This window comes from Condylostylus longicornis, unplaced genomic scaffold (genome assembly GCF_029603195.1).
Source record: "Condylostylus longicornis isolate FDR11 unplaced genomic scaffold, ASM2960319v2 ptg000135l, whole genome shotgun sequence".
In the NCBI taxonomy this organism is placed as follows: Eukaryota; Metazoa; Arthropoda; class Insecta; order Diptera; family Dolichopodidae; genus Condylostylus; species Condylostylus longicornis.
In genome coordinates, this window is record NW_026578103.1 from 7,524,259 (window position 1) to 7,546,236 (window position 21,978).

The 21,978-nt window shown below is 33.7% G+C and overlaps 1 protein-coding gene across 1 annotated transcript in view; it reads right to left on the bottom strand.

The window, feature by feature from the left end:
* The window catches only part of LOC129615157 (uncharacterized), a 180,247-nt gene that overhangs the window by 68,317 nt on the left and 89,952 nt on the right, over window positions 1–21,978 (bottom strand). The window contains 20 exon segments of the mRNA XM_055530250.1: window positions 101–3,577; window positions 3,635–4,915; window positions 4,992–5,315; window positions 5,674–5,979; window positions 6,048–6,380; window positions 6,445–6,759; window positions 6,940–7,248; window positions 7,314–7,634; window positions 7,902–8,219; window positions 8,308–8,619; window positions 9,628–9,945; window positions 10,008–10,340; window positions 10,594–10,908; window positions 10,977–11,300; window positions 11,610–11,921; window positions 11,982–15,038; window positions 15,113–15,604; window positions 15,681–15,863; window positions 20,229–20,301; window positions 20,574–20,710. Of these exon segments, the coding sequence (XP_055386225.1) occupies window positions 101–3,577; window positions 3,635–4,915; window positions 4,992–5,315; window positions 5,674–5,979; window positions 6,048–6,380; window positions 6,445–6,759; window positions 6,940–7,248; window positions 7,314–7,634; window positions 7,902–8,219; window positions 8,308–8,619; window positions 9,628–9,945; window positions 10,008–10,340; window positions 10,594–10,908; window positions 10,977–11,300; window positions 11,610–11,921; window positions 11,982–15,038; window positions 15,113–15,604; window positions 15,681–15,863; window positions 20,229–20,301; window positions 20,574–20,710 (12,840 nt within the window).

The following is a 21,978-nucleotide window of genomic DNA, read 5'->3' on the forward strand; positions in this document are numbered from 1 at the left end:
CTGCGATATGTTAAAATATTATAAATTTTATTTTGTTAAATTGCATTTAAAATAGGATTTTAATCGGCGTTCAAAATATATAAATATTAAAATTTCCTACCTTGAATTGGTGAACATCCAATAAATGGGTCTCCAGTAAATCCAACATCGCAAGAACAAATAGGCATGTGGTTGGCCACACTGCATCTTGCACTAAGTCCACAGGAACCAACACAAGGATTTTGACATTTTTGGTTAATACAAGCTTTATTTGATGAACATTCCGGATTTATTGTACATTCTGGGCGACAATTTGGTGGCACACCCATGAATGAATTTAGACATGAACAAGCTGGACTTTCACCAACTACTTTACATTCTGAATTTGGCCCGCATGGTGATGGTATGCATGGATTTTCTGGTTGTTTTGGTTTTTCAACCGGTTCCAAATAACACCTTGAAAATGGATCACCCGTGTAGCCTGGATTGCAGCTGCATACTGGATTGTGATTAATGACTTGACATTTGGCATATTGACCACATGCACCAGGGCATGGATCAACACATTTTTTATTTAAACAAGCTGTTTGCAATGAGCATTCAGAGCTTACAACACATTCTGGTTTACAATTTGGTGGTGTTCCAAGCATTCCAACTTGACAAGCGCACACAGCACCTGAGGTACTAACATGGCAAATACTATTTGGACCACAAGGAGATGGTTTACATGGGTCTGATTGTGTCACTTTTGGTTCTAGTCGACATTGTATGAATGCGTCCCCAGTATACCCTTTAGGACAGCTACAAATTGGTATGTGATTTAAAACATCACATGTTGCTTCTATGCCACATGTTCCGGAACAAGGATCAACACAATGCTTGTTGATACAGGCTTTATTTGGGGAACAATCGGTGCTTAAAGTACACTCGGGTCTACATCCGACATACGGGTCTCCTTTGTAATCTTGAATACACTTACAAATTCCATCATTACATTCTGTATTCGAACCACATGGTTGTAAGTCACATGGATCTACAACAGGTTTTTGAACTTCTGGTTCTCTATATTCAATGCATTGAGTAAATGGATCACCAGTAAACCCAGTTCTGCATGTACATATAGGAATCCTATTTTGGATACGACATTCAGAATTTATTCCGCATGATCCTTCACATGGATTTCGACATTTTTCTGCGATACAAGCCTTATCCGACGGACAATCTGTGTTTACCACACATTCAGGGCGGCAGTTAGGTGGTGAGCCTATGTAATTTGACAAACATGAACATAATGGTGCATCTCCTATGCTTCTGCATTCTGAATATAATCCGCAAGGTGATGGCACGCATGGGTTAATCAATTCTGGTTGCATTTCTATTTTTGGAACAGGTGAACATCTAATAAATGGATCACCTGTCATATCTAACGCACAACTACATATTGGGTTATGGTTGATAACTTCACACTTAGCGTTTAACCCACAAGTTCCTGCACACGGATTTGCGCACTTATATTTATGGCATGCTTTATTTTGTGGGCACTCAGAATTAACTGTACATTCAGGTTTACAATTTGGAGGCGATCCTATGTAATTCTCTAAACAAGAACAAACAGAGACTCCATTGGATACTCTGCATCTACTGTTAAGACCGCAAGGAGACGGCTGACATGGATCTGAAATTTCTGATTTGACTGGAGGGGTATATGGTTTACAATAAGTAAATGGATCTCCTTCAAACCCTTCAATACAGGCGCAATTAGGTACATGATTAACTGCATAACACTGAGCATTTTGACCACAAATTCCTGGGCAAGGATCTTGGCATTTATTGCGAATACAGGCTTTATTAGTGGTACAATCTGAACTTAGTACACATTCAGGTCTGCAAGCTTCATAAGGATTTCCTTCATACTCATCTACACACTTGCATGTAGCTGCGCCGTTCCTTTCAATACATTCAGCATTTTGACCACATGGTGAAGGATCGCAAGGCTCAATTTTTTCTTGTTCTGCAGGTATACACTGTACAAAAGCGTTTCCTGTAAATCCATCGGCACATGAACATGACACAGTATGACTAATTACTCTACATTCAGCATTTACTCCACATGACCCTGGACAAGGGTCTTTACATTTGTTATTAATACAAGCTTGTGTTGATGCGCAATCTGAATTTATAATACATTCTGGCCTGCAATTTGGTGGCGATCCAAAATATTCTGGCAAGCACTGACAGGTTGGTCGATCCCCATTCGCTTGACAAACCGAATTTGGGCCACACGGCGAGGGATTGCACGGCTCGTGAACAACTCCTTGTTTGTCTTCGGTATGTGGTGGAATATTGAAACAATTTTTGAAAGGATCCCCCGTTTTACCTGGTGGACATCCACATATTGGACTATGATTTATTACCTCGCATCTAGCGTCAAGACCGCACGCACCACTGCATGGATCTATACATTTTTTGTTTATACAAGATTGTAAAGGTGAGCATTCACTGCTAACTACGCACTCTGGTCTACATTGTGGTGGAGCACCAATAAAACCAATTATACAAGAACAAACAGCATGATTATTAATGTTTTTGCACTGACTATTCGGACCACATGGAGAAGGGTTGCACGGTTCAATTATTTGAGGCTTCTCCTTTATTATTTTGCAACTGTTAAATGGATCTCCTTCATAACCTTGAAGGCACGAACATATTGGAATATGTGATATAACTTCACATTTGGCGTTTACACCACAAGTTCCAGGACAGGGATCAATGCATTTGTTTTTTAAGCAGGCTTTATCTCGAGAACAGTCAGCGCTTGAAGTGCATTCGGGACGACAGCCATCATAAGGATTCCCCTGATAATTATTTTGACATCTACATTCACCATCAAAACAGTCTGCATTTGGGCCGCATGGTGAAGGATTGCACGGATCAGATACAACTGGTTTGGGGGTAGTTGATGGTATAGGACTACACCTAACAAAAGGGTCGCCAGTATATCCGTCCAAACAAGTGCAAATTGGTACATGGTTAAGAACGTGACATTTTGCCTCAAAACCGCATGATCCGGGACAAGGATCTTTGCATTTTTGATTTATACAAGCTTCTGTACTTCCACATTCGGAGCTTATGGTACATTCTGGACGACACTGTGGAGGACTGCCTATAAAATCAGGTAAACAAGAGCATGCAGGGCTGCCACCAACAATTTGACATTTAGAATTGGGTCCGCATGGCGAAGGTACACATGAAGGTGTTCTTTCAGTGGTTTCAACATGCGTTATTGGAATTTGTGTACATTCAACGAAAGGATCGCCTGTTTTTCCCCTTGGGCAACTACAAATTGGACTGTGATTTTTCGTGTAACACAAAGCTCCAATTCCACATGTATGCGGGCACGGATCCACACACTTATTTTTAATACAAGCTTTATCAGTAGCACACTCTGAGCTCACAACACATTCCGGTCTGCAATTTGGTGGTTGGTCAATATATCCCGATTGACATGAACATACAGCTTGTTCATTTATTTCCCTGCATATAGAGTTCGGTCCACAGGGTGATGGAACACACGGATTTTGCTTAGGTCTTTCGAGAGCTATAAAAAATAATTTGGTATTTAAAAAGAACTAGACATAGTACAAATTCTACTTACGAATTTCTCTGCATTGCGAGAATGGATCACCTGTCATTCCAGGCGGACATACACAAGTTGGAATATGATTATTAACCGAACAAATTGCGTACGTTCCGCAAAGATTGGAACAAGGGTCAATGCATTTAAATCGAACGCATGATAAATTGGGTGCGCAATCATTATTTGTTTCACATTCACGTCTGCAACCCTTATCAACGTCATAAGCATTACCTTCAAAGCCTTCGTGACAGTAGCAAGCTCCAGCACCATTACGCTCTCTGCATTCAGCGTTTGGACCACAAGGTGACGGTTCACAAGGCGTAACAGCGGGTTGTCTTTCAGTTACAGGAATCGGTGTACAAATACTGGCTGGATCCCCTTCATACCCTTCAGTACAAGTGCACACCGGATTATGTTGAACAACTTTACACAAAGCATTTTGTCCACATGAACCGGGGCAAGGATCAATACAATGTTCATTCCGACAAGCCAATTGGCTGGAGCATTCTTCATTGTTTGTACATTCCGGCCTACAGTTTGGAGGCCTTCCAATATAACTAACTTTGCAAGAGCAGGCAGCTTGGTTTGCCACCACAATACAATTAGAGTTTGGACCACATGGAGATGGAACACATGGATCTTGGGAGTCCCTCTCAATTTCAATAGGTTCTACACATGAAACAAATGGGTCTCCCGTCAAACCAGCAGCACATGTACATATTGGATTATGATTAACCACTTGACATCTTGCATTATTTCCACATGTGCCTGGACAAGGATCTTTACACTTTTGATTTACACAGGCTCTATTCAATGGGCACTCTGAGCTAACAATACATTCAGGTTTGCAATTTGGTGGAGCTCCAATGTAACCATCCATACAAGAACATACTGCAACGTTGTTATTTTCACGACAAACGCTATATGGTCCACAAGGTGAAGGTCTACATGGTTCTCGTATGGGCGATTGTGTTACAATTTCAATTAACTGGCAAGCAGTAAGTGGATTCCCTGTGTATCCAGGAATGCAATCACAGTTTGGTGCATGGTTTGAAACTCTGCATTCCGCATTAAAACCACATACTCCTGGACACGGATCTTGACATTTATTATTTACACAAGCTTTACTTCGATCGCAGTCTGAATTTTGTACACATTCGGGCCTACATCCGCTATACGGGTCGCCAAAATATTCGGGAAGACATGAGCAGGAACCAATACCACTTCTTTCACGACAAATTGCGTTTGCACCACACGGTGAAGGGTTGCATGGGTTTCTTGGAGGTTCAGTTGGCTGAACTTTTAATTTTCAATGTAAGAATAAACAAAAAAAAATAATATTAAAACTAAATAATATAGTTAGATTTATTCATACTTTCAATAAAACTACAACTGGAGAATGGATCCCCAGTATATCCAGGTTCACACTGACATAAAGGATTGTGATTATTTACTGTACACAATGTGTGGACACCGCATGCGCCCACACAAGGATCACTACACTTAAGATTTATACATGCCAAATTTGCAGCACATTCAGAACTACTAGAACATTCTGGACGACAATTAGGTGGTCTTCCAATGTAATTAGGTAAACAAGAACATGCAGGTGAGCCGTTAGAATTAATAGTACATTTTGAATTAGGACCACATGGTGTTGGGGTGCATGGGTCTTCGTCTTGGATATCAGGAAGTTTAACTACATAGATTTATTTAAAAAAATAGAAAAGAAATAGTAAAGAAATAAAGTATGTAGTAAGTGAAAAAGAAAGCATGCATTACCAATATCTTCTAATACTTGTTTTAAAGTTTTTACAAGAAGATCCAAGGAATATTTACAAATATTTATACTCAATAGTAAAAAACTACAGTATTCCATATATAATACGTTTTTTCGGTTAAAAAACTTAAACACGTCTAACGTATTCTTCAAATGAGAATTTACGCTCAATTATGTGTCAAAAATAAAAATTAAATAAGCTTCACATATACTCAAATAAATTGAAATATTCGTTGGATCTTTTACTGACACTTTAATATGCATTCCCAATGCTTACTTATAATTTCCTCGCAACGATTAAATGGATCACCTGTAAAACCAGGTGGGCAAGAACAAACAGCATTGTGATTTATTACTTGACATCTAGCATTTTGACCACATGTACCTGGACACGGGTCTACACATTTTTGATTTTGACAAGCTTTGTTTTGTAGGCATTCAGAGCTAACAACACATTCTGGTTTACAATTGGGTGGCGAACCAATGTAATTAGTTTGACATGAGCAAACAGCGTGCTTGTTAATTTCTCTACACTGGCTATATGGGCCACACGGAGATGGAACGCATGGATTTATATCTTCTTCTAAATGAGCAGATAAAATAAAATAGTTAAAAACCGATTACATAATAGAATTAGTTAAATATTTGTACTTGGTGTTATTTCTTCAGGAATAGCACGGCAGCCGTCTAATGGATTCCCGGTGTAGCCAGTTATGCAATAACAATTTGGAGAATGATTTGTCACTTGACATTCTGCATTAGGTCCACACACCCCAGGACAAGGATCTTTACATTTGTTGCTAACACATGCTTTATTTTTTGAACAATCTGAATTTAAAACGCATTCCGGCCGACATTCATTATATGGATCCCCGTAATATTCAGGTAAGCATGTACAAGATCCAGCTGCATTTCTTTCTTTACAAACTGCATTAGCGCCACATGGTGATGGATTGCAAGGATTGATTTCTTCAACTACCGGTTCTAAATATTTGAAAAAAACTCAATACATACATACGCCGAATTTCAACGTTATATTTTTGCTTACGTATAGGTGCACATCCCGAAAAAGGATCTCCTGTAAATCCACTTTCACACGTACAAATCGGAGCATGATTAGCAACGCTGCATCGTGCGCTAAAACCACAAGACCCTGGACAAGGATCTTTACATTTCTGATTTACGCAAGCTAAATTAGAGGGACATTCTGCATTTATGACACATTCTGGTCTACAATTTGGAGGATTTCCAATAAAATCAGAAACACATGAACAAGCTGGTGTGCCATTAATATCTCTACAAATAGAATTTGGCCCACACGGTGAAGGAGTACAAGGATTGGCTGGTGGTAAATTTGGTTTTGCTATAAAATTATAAAAGCAAATTATATTTTAACGGAATTACTTCTTCAAGAAAATTGTTTATTCAAGTCGCAGAATTAAAGCTGCGAAAGAAGATTACGCTTTTGGTAAAAGCAATTGGTAAAAGAAAAATTAACTTGAATAAACGAAAATTAAACTGTATATACAACTCGATATCTTACGCTCATTATATATGCATTCAATGAATGGATCGCCGCTAAATTCTGCTGGGCATGAACAAATTGGATTGTGATTCGTTACTTTACACAAAGCTTGTTTACCACAAGTTCCTGGACATGGGTCAACGCATTTTAAATTTACACAAGCTCGATCTAGAGAACATTCTGAGCTCACAGAACATTCTGGTTTACAAGCTGGAGGTGAACCAATATAATTTATCAAACAAGAGCATACTGCTCCCCCATTATGTTCTCTGCAATTACTATAAGGTCCACAAGGAGATGGGCGACAAGGATGACTAGGTTCAGCGACTGCTTTTTAAAATATATTTAAAAATTTAAATCATCTGCTTTGAATATTATTCTTTATAACATACTTTTTGGAATTTCTTTACAGAATTGCGATGGGTTTCCAGTGTATCCAGAACTGCACGAGCATGTAGGTGCGTGGTTAATAACTGAACACTCAGCATTTGCACCACATACACCAGGACATGGATCTTTGCATTTATTATTAATGCATGCACGATTTTTTGCACAATCAGAATTTAGAACACATTCAGGACGACATTCGTTGTATGGATCTCCATAATACTCTGGTAAACAAGAGCAAGAACCAGCCCCATTTCGTTCTTTACAAACTGCATTAGCACCACATGGTGATGGATTGCATGGTTCGGGAGTTTCTTCTTGCGGAACTTTAAATTATTGATTTTTAATTATATTGCAGTTTTTAAATATATCCAGAAAACGATCCTTTTATTCAACGCGTTTTTAAAGTCGTTTTCTGAATCACCAGAAATTTCTTAATAGCAATGGTTAATAATTTAACAAACACCAAATATTTTAATTAAAAAAAATTGTTAAAATAAAAAAAAAAATACAAAAAATTTTCATAGCCAAAAAAAAGTTTTCATAGCCTAAAAAAATATTAAAAAAAACACAGAAAATTATCATAATCTTACTTCTAAGTGGAACACAGCTTGAAAATGGATCACCAGTGTATTGTTCATAACATCTACAATTAGGTTTATGATTATATACAATGCAAGTAGTATGCGAGCCACATGATCCAGGGCAAGGATCTTCACATAGCATATTGATGCATGCTTTGTCTGTGGGACATTCCGAATCGGAAGTACATTCTGGACGACAGTGTGGGGCACGTCCAATATAACCCTGAATACAAGAGCAAACTGCTCTGTTATTTAACTCTCGGCATTCAGAATTTGGCCCACAAGGTGTCGGAATGCAAGGATTTTCAGGGTCTTTTATCATAGGCTCTAAATGTTTTTGAAATAATTGAAAAAAATGTGTAAAAAATGAAAAGCTATGATTTCAAAGCAAAATTAATATTTCTAATTAACATACTTTCTTCGAAAATGCAGCGTATAAATGGATCACCAACAAAACCAGACAAACATGAGCAAACTGGATTATGATTAATGACACGGCATTGGGCATTGAAACCACATGTGCCGGGACACGGATCAGAACATTTTTGATTAATACAAGACTTATCTTGATTGCATTCCGAACTACTCATGCATTCTGGTCTACAATTTGGTGGTGCTCCTATATAATTTAAAACACAAGAACAAACAGCATGTCCATTTTGAGACCGGCAATTACTGTATGGACCACATGGAGATGGTTGGCATGGATTTTCAACAACAGCTGGCTCTGTTTAATTCAATTAATGCAAAAGAAAAGTTACAGTTGTGTAATAGAATGATGAAATAAATGTGATGAAATAAAAACCTTTCGCACAATGGAGTTCAAAATGATTTTCACGTTTTCAGGAAATAAATTTATTTTATTAACACATACATATGTATATACATAAATAAGTAAAACTTTGAAACTTATAACTCAATTTTTTGAAATATTTTTGAAAGAAAAAAATAGTTTTATAAAAATTATGAAAATAATTTAATAAAATAATCATAAAACTTTGTCTTTATTGAACTTATTTCCCAAGCTTTAGTTTCTTTAATAGAACAAATTCCCAACATATTAATATGGAATTACATATTACAGATTAAGAGCGGCTGTCTTTCAGTTACGGGGGTTTTCGATAATTCAGTTTTAAAATACGTTCGATAAATCCAAACTGCAAAATCTTCAAAAATAGTATTTGAAATAGTTCGAAAATGGCAGTTGTGCTTTACGTTCTAAATGATTTTTTAAGTTTTTTATAACTACTTATAGAAAAATATTAAAAATTACAAGAGCATAATAAAATGATGTTCGATATTGAGGAATTGCTCGGCTATGTTACAAATCTGCAAAATAAATTTTCTGCAAATTTAAGGTATTTGTGAAAAACGACTTTTAAGATTTAATTTAGAACTTTCAGACCATGTGGGAATTATCAAAAGTCTCCTATTTCAAAGTTTGATTCAATGGCTTCTTTCAGAATAACCTGTCTAATTCCTTTCTGAATATTGCATTTGAACTGAGTCTCTATTGTGCGACAAGTTAGAAAAAAATTGGAGTACTTTAAATAAATGTGATCAACGTAATATTAAATCTATAGTTACGAACTACCAAAGTTTAAAGTTCTTCGAATAGCCGACATAATCTAGTTTAAGTTTTTTTTTTCACTTTTTATTTAAAATTCACCAATTTTTGCTTAATTAAAAATAAATTTTGATTATCTAAATCAAAATAATGAAATTGAAGTCTTACTTGAAATGGAAAGATGACAGGCTGTTGATGGATTTCCAATATAGCCCGGCAAGCATTCACAATTAGGAGTATGATTTATTACAAAGCACTGAGAATTTACACCACAAATTCCAGGACAAGGATCAATACATTTATTATTTACACACGAGCGATGTTTGGAGCAATCAGAATTTATAATACATTCCGGTCGACATTCAATATATGGATCTCCAAAATATTCAGATATACATTTACAAGAAGCTGCATCATTTCTTTCTTCACAAATGGCATTTAAACCACATGGGTTAGTTTGACATGGATTAGAAGGTTCTTCGATTGCTATAGATTTAAAATTTATAAAGGTTGCACTCAATTTTTAAAGATTTTGTTTTTTATCTTACAAGGAACATCACGATAACATCCCGTGAATGGGTCGCCAGTATAACCAGGATGGCACATACATTGCGGTGTATGTGATATAACACTACACTCTGCGTAATTTCCACAAGATCCAATACAGGGATTTACACACCTTGAATTTATGCAAGCCATGTTGCTTTGGCATTCTGAATTTATAGTACATTCTGGGCGGCAATTAGGGGGCCGTCCTATATAATTAGGAATACAAGAACAAACTGCTCTTGAATTTTGTACACGACAATTAGAATTAACTCCGCATGGAGTCGGTATGCATGGATTCAATGGTTCTAAAGGCTGCTCTTCTTCAATCGGTCCTAACATAAATGATTTTATCATAATTGACCCATAAAGTTAATATTAAAAAATTGAGAAATAATATAAGAAATTAAATTTGCTTTTTGAAATAATATTTGAAATTCAAAAGACAGTTTCAAATGAGGGACATAATAATTTAGCAATAATTTCAAAAATTACTATACAATACATAATTTATAAATAAATTAAAAAAAAAAAAAACTGGCAGTTACATATTTCTCAATTTTGCAAATTAATATTTATATAAATTACTTCTCATCGGCATACAGTTAATAAATGGATCGCCGATATATCCAGTTATACAACTGCAAATTGGTGAATGATTCACAATTTTACATAAAGCGTTATTTCCACAAGTTCCAGGGCAAGGATCTATACATTTTTTATTTATACATGCTCTGTTCGACGGACATTCAGAACTAATCATGCACTCAGGTCTACAGTTTGGTGGAGCACCTACATAGTCAGGAAGACAAGCACATACAGGTCTATCATACAAATTCGTGCATTTGCTATATAAACCACAGGGTGATGGTTTGCACGGATCGATAGACTTATCAGGTACTACTGTATAAAAACAAAATTTCAAATTAAGATTAATGTTACTCTTTAACAGCGTGGTCCCGCTTGCTTACTTGTAATTTGAGGGATTTCGTGACAAATTCTTAATGGGCTGCCTGTATACCCAGGTGCGCATTTACATATTGGTTGATGATTATTTACTATACATTCAGAATTAATTCCGCATAAATTAATGCATGGGTCAACGCATTTCATATTTTGGCAAGACTTATGTACAGAACAATCAGAATTTTGTATACATTCAGGTCTACAATTTATATAAGGATCACCATAATAATTTTGCATGCAAATACAAGAACCAGCACCATTTCTTTCTTTACATATAGCATTGGATCCACAAGGTGAAGGATGGCATGGATCAACATATTCTGGCACCACTGAATAGTAAAATTTTATTTAAATTGAAGAAGAAAAATAAAAATGAAATAAAAGAAATATAAAGAAAAGAATGAAATATAAAAACGTATAATATATAATACAAAATAAAAACATGCATATATGTATGTATATATATAAATAAGATGAAAATGTGATGATATGCTTAAAATAAACATGTGGATTTCCGTTTATGAATTTAATAAAATGTTCCATACAAAATTATAATTTGGTACAATATAATGTAATAAATAATTGCCACGATAATTGTTTTTGAAAAAAAAGCAAATATGTAATGATTATTGACCTACCTGAACGCATATTGCAACCTGCGTATGGATCACCTTCATGATTTTCAATACATGAACAAACTGGTTTGTGATTTTGAGCATTACAAAGAGCATTAAATCCACAAGCTCCAATACATGGATCTTCACAACGCTGACGTATGCAGGCTCGATTAGATGGACAATCTTCGTGTATTAAACATTCTGGTCTGCAGTTAGGTGGAGCACCATACATACCCGGTATACAAGAACATACTGCTCTTCCATCCATTTCTCGGCAATCCGCATTTGAACCACATGGGCTTGGAATACATGGATTTGCTGGCGGCTCCATTGCTGAATATTTAAATATTTAACATTAATTAACTTTCATCAAATTAATAAATAGATACTAACGTCTAATAACACATTGTTCAAATGGATCCCCTACATGATCAGGTGGGCAGGAACAAATAGGATTGTGATTTATAACTTGACATTTAGCATTATATCCACATATTCCAATACATGGATCAACACATTTTTGGTTAATACACGTCAAATGTTGTGAGCATTCCGAATTTATTATACATTCTGGTCTGCAGTTTGGAGGTGCACCAAAAAATCCATTTTGACATGAACAGGTTGGACGACCATCAGTCACCCGGCAAACGCTATTAGGTCCGCAGGGTGATGGAGCACATGGATTTGATTGTGCGGGTTCTTTAAAACGTTTACATCCAATGAATGGATCCCCTTCGAAACCTCTTTCGCATGTACAACTTGGAATGTGATTAACGACATAGCATTCGGCGTTGGGTCCACAAGTTCCAACACATGGATCTCTGCAATGCTGTTTGATACATGCCAAACTTGAAGGACATTCCGAATTAAGTACACATTCTGGCCGACATCCTGTGGTGTATGGGTCACCAATATATGGTTCAATACATGTGCATCTGTGAGCGCCCTTTCTTTCGGTGCACACAGCATTTTCTCCGCATGGGTTCGGGTAACATGGATCTTTACGCTCTTCACTAACAACCTTTCTACTACAACCAACAAAAGCGTCACCTTCGTAATCATTTTCACAACTACAATGTGCTGCATGCGATACTACAGTACACCTTGCATTCGTCCCACAAGTATTTTCACAAGGATCTTTACACTTTTCTCGAATACATGCTTTGTTCTGTGGACACTCACTATTTAATGTGCATTCTGGTCTACAATAAGGCGGACTACCAATGTAATTTTCGACACATGAGCATACTGGACGCTTCTGTTTAACTTGGCAAATTGAATTTGGCCCACATGGTGATGGAGAACATGGGTTTTCTGGAACTCTGGGCTCTTCAATGGCAGGTATCCTAGAGCAAGATACAAACGGATCTCCTTCATAACCTGATTCACAATTGCAAACTGGATTATGTAGTAACACTTCACAATATGCACCAATACCACATGTTCCTGGGCATGGATCTACACATTTTTGATTTATGCAAGCTCGATTTTGTTGGCATTCAGAGTTAACTATGCACTCCGGTTGACAAGCAGGTGGAGACCCCTTAAATCCTGGTAAACAAGAACAGACAGCGTTACCTTCTTGTGTGTTAAGGCAACGGCTATTTGCACCGCAAGGTGATGGTTCACAAGGATTAATAATAATCGGTTTTTCTGGGGGCAAATATATATGATTACAGCTTATGGCTGCGTCGCCTGTAAATCCAGAGGGGCAGAAACAAATAGGAGCGTGATTGACAGTAGAACACATTGCGTTGGCTCCACAAGCACCTTGGCAAGGGTCTACACATTTTGTGTTAATACAAGCTAAATTCGAAGGGCAATCTGAATTTAAAACACATTCGGGCCGACAACCAATCAAAGGATCTCCAAAATAACCTTTTTGACATATACATGCTAAAACTCCATTTCTTTGTTGTTTGCAAATAGCGTTTGAACCACACTGAATAGTATTGCAGGTTTCAGGTTCTTTTGGTTGACTTGGCACTAAACAATATTCGTAAGGATTTCCCATATATCCTTGTGGGCAAGAGCATATAGGATTATGTTCATAAATATTACAAACAGCATGATGTCCGCAAGAACCAGGACAAGGGTCTAAGCATCTTTGCCCAAGACACGCTTTATCAAATGGACAATCTGAATTGGATACACACTCTGGTCTGCAGCTTGGATTTTGGTGGGCGTTCGGACCAAAGCAAGGATTACACAGAGCTATTCCATCTCCAAAAATAGAGCAAACGTCATTAGGACCACAAGGTGATGGTGTACATGGATCTCTCTTAGTGTCATTTAATATTCCAATGGGAGTGCACAAAAAGAAGGGATTGCCAGTATATCCTGCAATACAGTTGCATACAGGTGTATGTTGAAACACACTGCACTCAGCATCATGGCCACAAATTCCAACACAAGGATCTACACACTTTCGATTTATACAAGACTGCGATTCTGTGCAGTCCGAGTTCACTACACATTCAGGTTTACATCCAATTTTTGGGTTACCAGAGAAATCTGGCAAACATGTGCAAACAGCTCTATTGCGTTGAACATTACAGGCAGTATTATCGCCGCATGGGGATGGTATACATGGATTTTTGGGTGATGGTGGTAATGTTGGTATCTCATAGCACCTTATTGCAGGGTTTCCTGTAAAACCTTGTGAACAGAAACAAACAGGACGATGATGTTCAACTCTGCATTCAGCACCTAAGCCGCAAGCTCCAGGACATGGATCGTGGCAGCGGAAACCCATACATGATTTAAATTCGTGACATTCATCATCAATTTGACATTCAAATCCATGGCAGCCTGTAATACTCGTAGGATCACCACCCATTCCGTCAGGACATACGCAAATGCTTTGGCCAGATGTTGAAACAATACATTGTGCATTTGGTCCACAAGGATTAGGATCGCATGGAGTTCTAGGAGGTTCATTACAATCAACATATGGATCACCCGTAAAACCAGGTTTACAAAAACATTGTTCTCGATTATTAGCAACGTAACAATCAGCATTTCTTCCACATGGGCCAGGTCGGCACAGTGTTTTGGAAATAGATGGTTCCACACATTCTTTAAACGGATTTCCTATCAGATTTCCAGGACACGAACACACTGGAGAACGTGTTGCATCACAAATAGCATTATAACCACATGGATTGGGTTCACATGCGTTTATCGGCTCAACACAACCTCGAATTGTGTTAGGGCTTTCGATATAACCAGGAAGACAAGTACATTTAGAAAATCCATTACTAAGAACAGTGCATTGTGTATTTGGACCACATGGTGATTGATCACAAGGTTTTGATGGCAATGTGCACTGAACTTCAGGCGGTTGGCCTTCAAATTCCGGTAGACAAAAACATATAGGAATCCCGTCATTTACACGGCAACCACTATTTGGTCCACATGGATTTATAGAACATTCATCACCTTCAGGTACTAAAATGTAAAACGAAAAATAAATAAAAACATGGTTTAATTTGCAAATACAAAAATAATAAATCAACACGTACTGCAATTTTTGAAAGGGTTTCCAGTTTGACCTTTTGGACAAAAACAAATAGGGTTTCCACCATCGATTTCACATAAAGCATTGATTCCGCAAGGGTTAGGGTCACAAGGATTTGTAGGTGGATTACAGCTAACTTCTGGATTACCATCATATCCTGGTGGGCATTTACAAATTCCTTTATGATTAAAAACATCGCACAATGCACTAGCACCGCATAAACAAGGAGATGAACATTTTCCATTGATGCAAGCTTCTGCTGATGTGCAGTCAGAATCGGATCTACATCCTTGTACATTCGAACACTCAATATAGGGATTTCCATGAAATCCTTCTAAGCAATGGCATTCTATGCCATGATTTCTCGGAATACATTCAGCGTTATGACCACATGAATCGTGCATACACGGACTAATGCATCTACGATTCAAACGATCACAAAGTTTATCTGGTGGACAATCTTCATTATACTGGCAAATCGATTCATGTACCACAACTATTTTAAATATTAAAATATTTGATGACACAAAAACGATATAGAAAATTTTCTTTTCAAATACAACTTTTCTTACCCGGTTGGCATCCAATGAACCCGTTGCCTTGATACCCTTCAACACAACTACAATCTGATTCATGATTAGTATTTACACAAACGGCATTGTGAGCGCAGGGATTATGTACATCACAAGGCCGTTGACATTTACCATTGATGCAAGCTTCAATTATTTGGCAATCCTCATTTATTGTGCAAAGAACTGTAAATGTTAAAAGTGCAAAAAATTTTTTTGGTGTATAAGACAAAAGTGATACTAGTGTATTGTATATAAAATATGAAATACATATGTGAAATTTTTGTGTAAATCAACGTGACCCCTAATATTTTATATATTTTATTGCTTATTTTATACTTTTTTCAATTTGTTTTGTATAAACTTATGCTTTTAATCTTATAAATAATACAAATGATCTATAATTGCATAGTTTTGATTAAATAAAACTAAAATATGCTTGCAAAATTTAAAAATTTTATAAATCAACCTAAATATTTCTTCAATAACCTTAATAATTAATAGTTCTGGTTCTGTGTATATTACATTATGATAAATTTTAACGTGGAAACATTACTTTTCTACAACAATAAGTTCATTATATTATGTACATATTAAAATAACATTTATGTTACAGTAAATAAAGAATAAAAGTATCCTTGTATACTGATGAAAATCTTTTCATGAATATAGATTTAATCAATGACGTCACTTACTATGCCTGTTGACCACAATTACATCTGACGGTCAACCACCGGCATCGAACAATTATGCTAGAAAACTTTTATACATATATCAATTTTCGCGGACAATTTTCGTGCAAAATTGTTAAAGACAATTTGAATTGAACGTTTTATTTAATTTTAATATCATTATGTTTTTATATTTTGGATGTATTTATAAAAATGAATAGGTCTTGTTAAGTGTAACATAAATAATATATATGAAATTCAGGCATAATTTTTTAATAAGCATTTTAATAATATAATTTGAAAATAAATAAAAATCAAGTATAAAATCAAGTATATTTTTTTTTACGGTATACATACGCTAATATGTAACATTACGTATACATATGTATATTATTATGAGCGTTATCGCTAAATTTGAGTACAACTATTTTTAAAATTTCATATTATGCATATATCTTCTAATCTCTAAAAACAGAGAATTATTTTATGAATAATACTTAAATTTAAAAAAATTCGAGTTCTTATTGTAACATAAACACGAGATTAAAAACAGTACAAAACAACTTTTCTTAATAAATACATAAAAACTATGTTTAGTGTTTAGTACAGAAAACTGTGTATTAGAATATTATTAAAATATTAATACAATTGATTAGTATCAATAATTTCCTTATTAATATTTTAACAAATTATTTTTTTTTTCAATTTTTAACTTTTCGTTAAATCAATTTTATCTTTACCATATACACTATTTTCGATAATGCCAAAATTAATTTTATTAGTAATTGCATAGTATATCTTACGTGTTCCAGTTGGTGAACATTTAATAGTTGGATTTCCTTCATGATCTTTTGGACATGAACAAATAGGTCTATGCATTTTAGTATGACATATGGCAGTTGAAGAACACATCTTTGAAAACTCACATGGATCTTGGCAAAGACCCATGTAACATGCCTCACTTTCAATACAATCTTTATCAGATTGACAAGGTTCATGTACCTTAGCTGATCCTGGTTCTAGTTATAGGAAATGTTAAATAGCAATGTTAAAATGTTATTAAATTAGTATTATTAATTACGTTAATATAAAACTTATTCAAGGAAAATTAATAATAAAAAATGTATTTCGTATAAAATAAATCAAAATAAAAAAAATTATTTAATGCAATTTATAATAATAAGTATATTATTGGAATACAAAAAAAAATATTCGAAGATAATATTTATTAACAAAAGTAGTATATTATTTGAGATAGGTTCGTTTTTATATAATCACATGTATAAAATATTGAAACTATATTTAAATAAACATTGTTAAGGTATGTTTTTCAAATTTTGTGACTTTTATAATTTTACCCAAAATGGCCAAAAACAAAATAATTTACCAAAATGATAGAAAAGCCGCAATTTATTTTTAATTTATTTTTAAATGTATTCTGCGCGTGAAAACGTTCTTTTCAAAATAAAGTTTTTCCATCTCAAATTGAGCTTTTTAAACTTAAAAGTGAACATTTTTTAATATAATTTAAAGGCTTTTTTTTTCTTTTAGTAAAAAAAAGATTTTATTGAAAAAACAATTTAAAGCTCAGCTCAACAAATTTAAAAGATCAAATTCTTTAAAGTTTAAGTTCTTTTTTAATTTTTAATAAAATTGATTGAAATTATACTACCATTTTTGACCCAAATTTGATCGTATGTTAATAAATACATATACTGATTTTAGTCAAATATTTCATATTATGTATATACGACAACTTTAAAATAAATAGCTAAGTAAAATTACTGCAATTGCAAAATGTGCAACAAGTGCAACAACTCAAATAGTAGAAAAAAAACAATATACAATATATACAATATTTACAAAATTAATAAAATTTTTTTAAAAACGTTTTTTAATTTTACACTCAAGTAAGAAAATCAGATTTATAAAGCAAAAGCAGCGATAAACAATTAAGGTTTACAAATACTATACACGTTATTAAATTAAATCAAAAATCGATTTTAAATTGAATGTATTCAATATGCATAATATATATTTTATATCTATTTTTATTGCCGAAAAAGTCAAATTCATGTTAATTCTGTATTTGGATAGACGTGCTTTGTTTTTATAGATCGCATATTTTCAAAATTAATTTAGATTATTCTTAATAAAAATTGAAACTTTAAGTTTTAAACATAAATTTTAAATGAAATATTTGTTCGAACAACTTAAATATTTATTTTCCGAAATTAGTTTTGTAAAATATTTCTGATTTTCTTACAAGAAAGGAAAAAATTAAAATAATTATTTTTCTTTTAAATACCTTTTATACAACGGTTATTTACACAAGTATCGTTAATACCACAATCCATTTGATATTTACATGTAATTAACGTTGTAGATGTAATTAAATTAGGAGGACTAGAGGTTATGATTTCAGTAGTAATTGGAGTAAATTGTTCAGCACCTACTGTAGTAGATGCTGGTATATATATTGTAGTAGTTATAGGGTTAGTTTGTTTATCAGTGCTAGATGGTGTGGATGTGGAAATAGGAGTTGTACTACTCTCTGTTGTTATTGTAGTAATAGTGTAATCTACTGGTAGAGTTGTCGAAGTTTTATTTAATATCGTAAATGCTGTAAAATTAAAATAATCAGTTTCTAATGACATGTCTCCACGGGTGGATGGTCTTCTGGTATCAGGTGTTGGCGATTTAACTGTCGATGATGATGTAACTAAATTTTCACCAATGTCAGTGAAAGATTCTTTAGTTGTTGTAGATGTGATTTTTGTTGTTGCGAACTCAGTTACTGAATCAAATTGTGTTGTAAATACTTCTGTTGTTGGTAATGTTGCTGCTGTACCTGTTTTTTTTTCGGTTATTCTTACTACCTCAGTGACTGATTCCGTTATTGGAGCTATTGATGTCGTGGTTTCTTCAGTATAGTTAAACAAAAATGGAGTACTTGTACTCATTTCTACTTTTGCGCTCTGTGACGTTGTTATTGCCTCCGTCGTGTATGATACAGTAGTTGCCTTAGTCGATTTTGTAGTTGCAATATCAATGTCTTTGTTAGTTAATGTTGATTTTTCTGGAATAGGCGTGGTAGCAGTTTCCATTGTAAACATTGTACTATCTGTTGATAAATGCGTTGTTTCGGTTATATTATTATCTCCAGCTCGATTATTTTTTGGCGGCATTGTCCTTGTAATTGCTTCCATTGTTGTTGTTGTTATTGGTGACGTTTGCGTCGTAAAGTTGTCTGTGGTGCTATGATCAGTCGTAGTAATATCAGAAGATTTTGTGTCTTTGCTAACCATATTGATATTAGTACTAGCTTTTGTCGGAGCTTTTGTTGTTAATTTAGTAGATTTGATAGTTGTTGTTATTGTTTTATTATCCGAACCAGGTGATATTGTTGTTACTGTTATTTTTATATTAACTTGTATTAGTTTATGGGGTAGTATTTTACAAGACAATTTTTTGTATTAGAAACTAAGTTAGTAATTTTAATAAAATAAATGAATAAACAAAAGAATTAAATTTATAAAAGTTTAGTTAAAGATGTAACCTTTTGCAAACAATTTAGCTTAAGTTACATTTTCTTTAACATTTTTTAAGACATGTACTTCCAATGCATTAAACTTTATTTCTATTTAAAAAAAAAACTTTGGTGCTTTTTTTTACAAAAGAGCTAACGATAATGTTGTATAACTGATTCCTATACTAAATCAATTAAAGCTTTTTGCATCTAACTCTAAATTTGAATATTATATAATATACATGATTTACAAAATTTTTAGGGAAAGTATTGTTTGAAATATAAAGCTGTTTTGAAAAATAATCTACAAAAATCTAATCTGTTTTATTAATTATACATCAAAATAAATACCTTTGATACAAGCTCCAGTTGAAGGATCACAGCCTAGACCGGAAGGACAGTGTTCGCAGCCCGGTACAATTGGCTGCCTATCCAAACAATTGCATCCATCACAATATCCACTTCTGCAATCTGAAGGTTTATTACATTCACAAACTAGAAAGAAAATTTTTTTAATGTTACCGTTATCGAAACTTATTTACTTACATAATTATGTATTTGTATATTTAAAATATTAGTATATGTACAATTTGAAGGAATTTATAGACTTATGAGATAATCAACGTCATATTAAATGATTAGGTAATTAAACCATTAGAAATGAGTAAGAGCATGCCACATTTTCATACCTTTGACGCAAGCAGTTTCATGATGCTCTGTTTGACACTCGTGTTCTGTGGAGCAAGGATTCGAATAAGAACATGGATCTACACACAAAGAATTGATGCATGCTTTTTGAGATGGACAGTCGTTATTCGTTTTGCAACCAATTTCTGAAAGTTTACAACACATATTTGATTTTAAAATAAAATTACTAAAATTAAAAGAAATAGAAAAAATGTTATGGTGTACATAAAAAAGAAAACACTTTTTAGATTTATATATAATTGTTAATATGTTGGTACTCTTGTTTTACATATATATCAAAGAAAGAAATAACAAGCATGCAATTCTGTAATAATGTCTTAATATAATACTAAATATACATAATGTAGCAAAAAAGTTACATAAAAATAAAGGAAAAGCAAAAAAAAATTATAATACAAAAATATTTACAGAAAAATATTTACAGAAAAATATTTACAGAAAAATATTTACAGAAAAATCCAACACCGCAATATATTGCAAACCATACTTTATTTACAGAATTTATACAAATTTTTTCAGAATACGTCATATTACAGAAAAATACAGAAAAATGAAAAGTTAAAATATAGCGAAATTTGCATTCATCTGAGATCTCTTCAAAATCGTTTTCAGATGCAATACAAAATCAAAAAAAAATAACAAGTAAAAATAAATACTTGCCCTTCTAAACTACGCAGTTTTCTTGTCAAAAGTAAACTGTCAATATTTTTATTTAATATAAATTTGTTTCTTAGTTTAAGCTAAAAGTTAATAGAATAATATTGTATGTATAGAGTTTTATAATTAACTGAACGGAAAAGAGAAGAAATACAGTACAAATAGAGTAAAAACAATTAATAATTTTAAAACTCCTTAAATAATTTTTTTACCTTAATTTCTCTTACTTTATTTTTGGTCTGCAAAGTTATATATTTGTTTATTTACTTACATTTGCAGGTATTGTATATATTTAATGCCAATAGAAATATTTTATCTAAAAGAGTTAACTTTTCTGTCATAAAAAAGAAAAGTTTAAAAGAGTAACTTACATTTACATAAAAGAAAATGAATCAATTTATCACTTTTTTCATCTTTAATGATTTTAAGGTAGTTCCAAAATAATTCATTGTCACAAATTTTTTTATTTTCATGACTTTACATACCGTTAAAGTACGGTTTATAAAAGAATTGATTTTAACTACTTGTATTTTCAATCTAATTAAAAACAAATGTAAAAATTTGGAATATAAGTTCTGTAACAATACAATTTATTTTTTGATAAGAATTTAGAACAAGTGAAAAATAATTGACAATTAATAAAAAAGTTTATTTTGAAGGGTAAGATTTCAACATTGAAGACCTCCAACTCTACAATATAAAATATTTTTAATCAACCTCTACAGATTCATTGTAC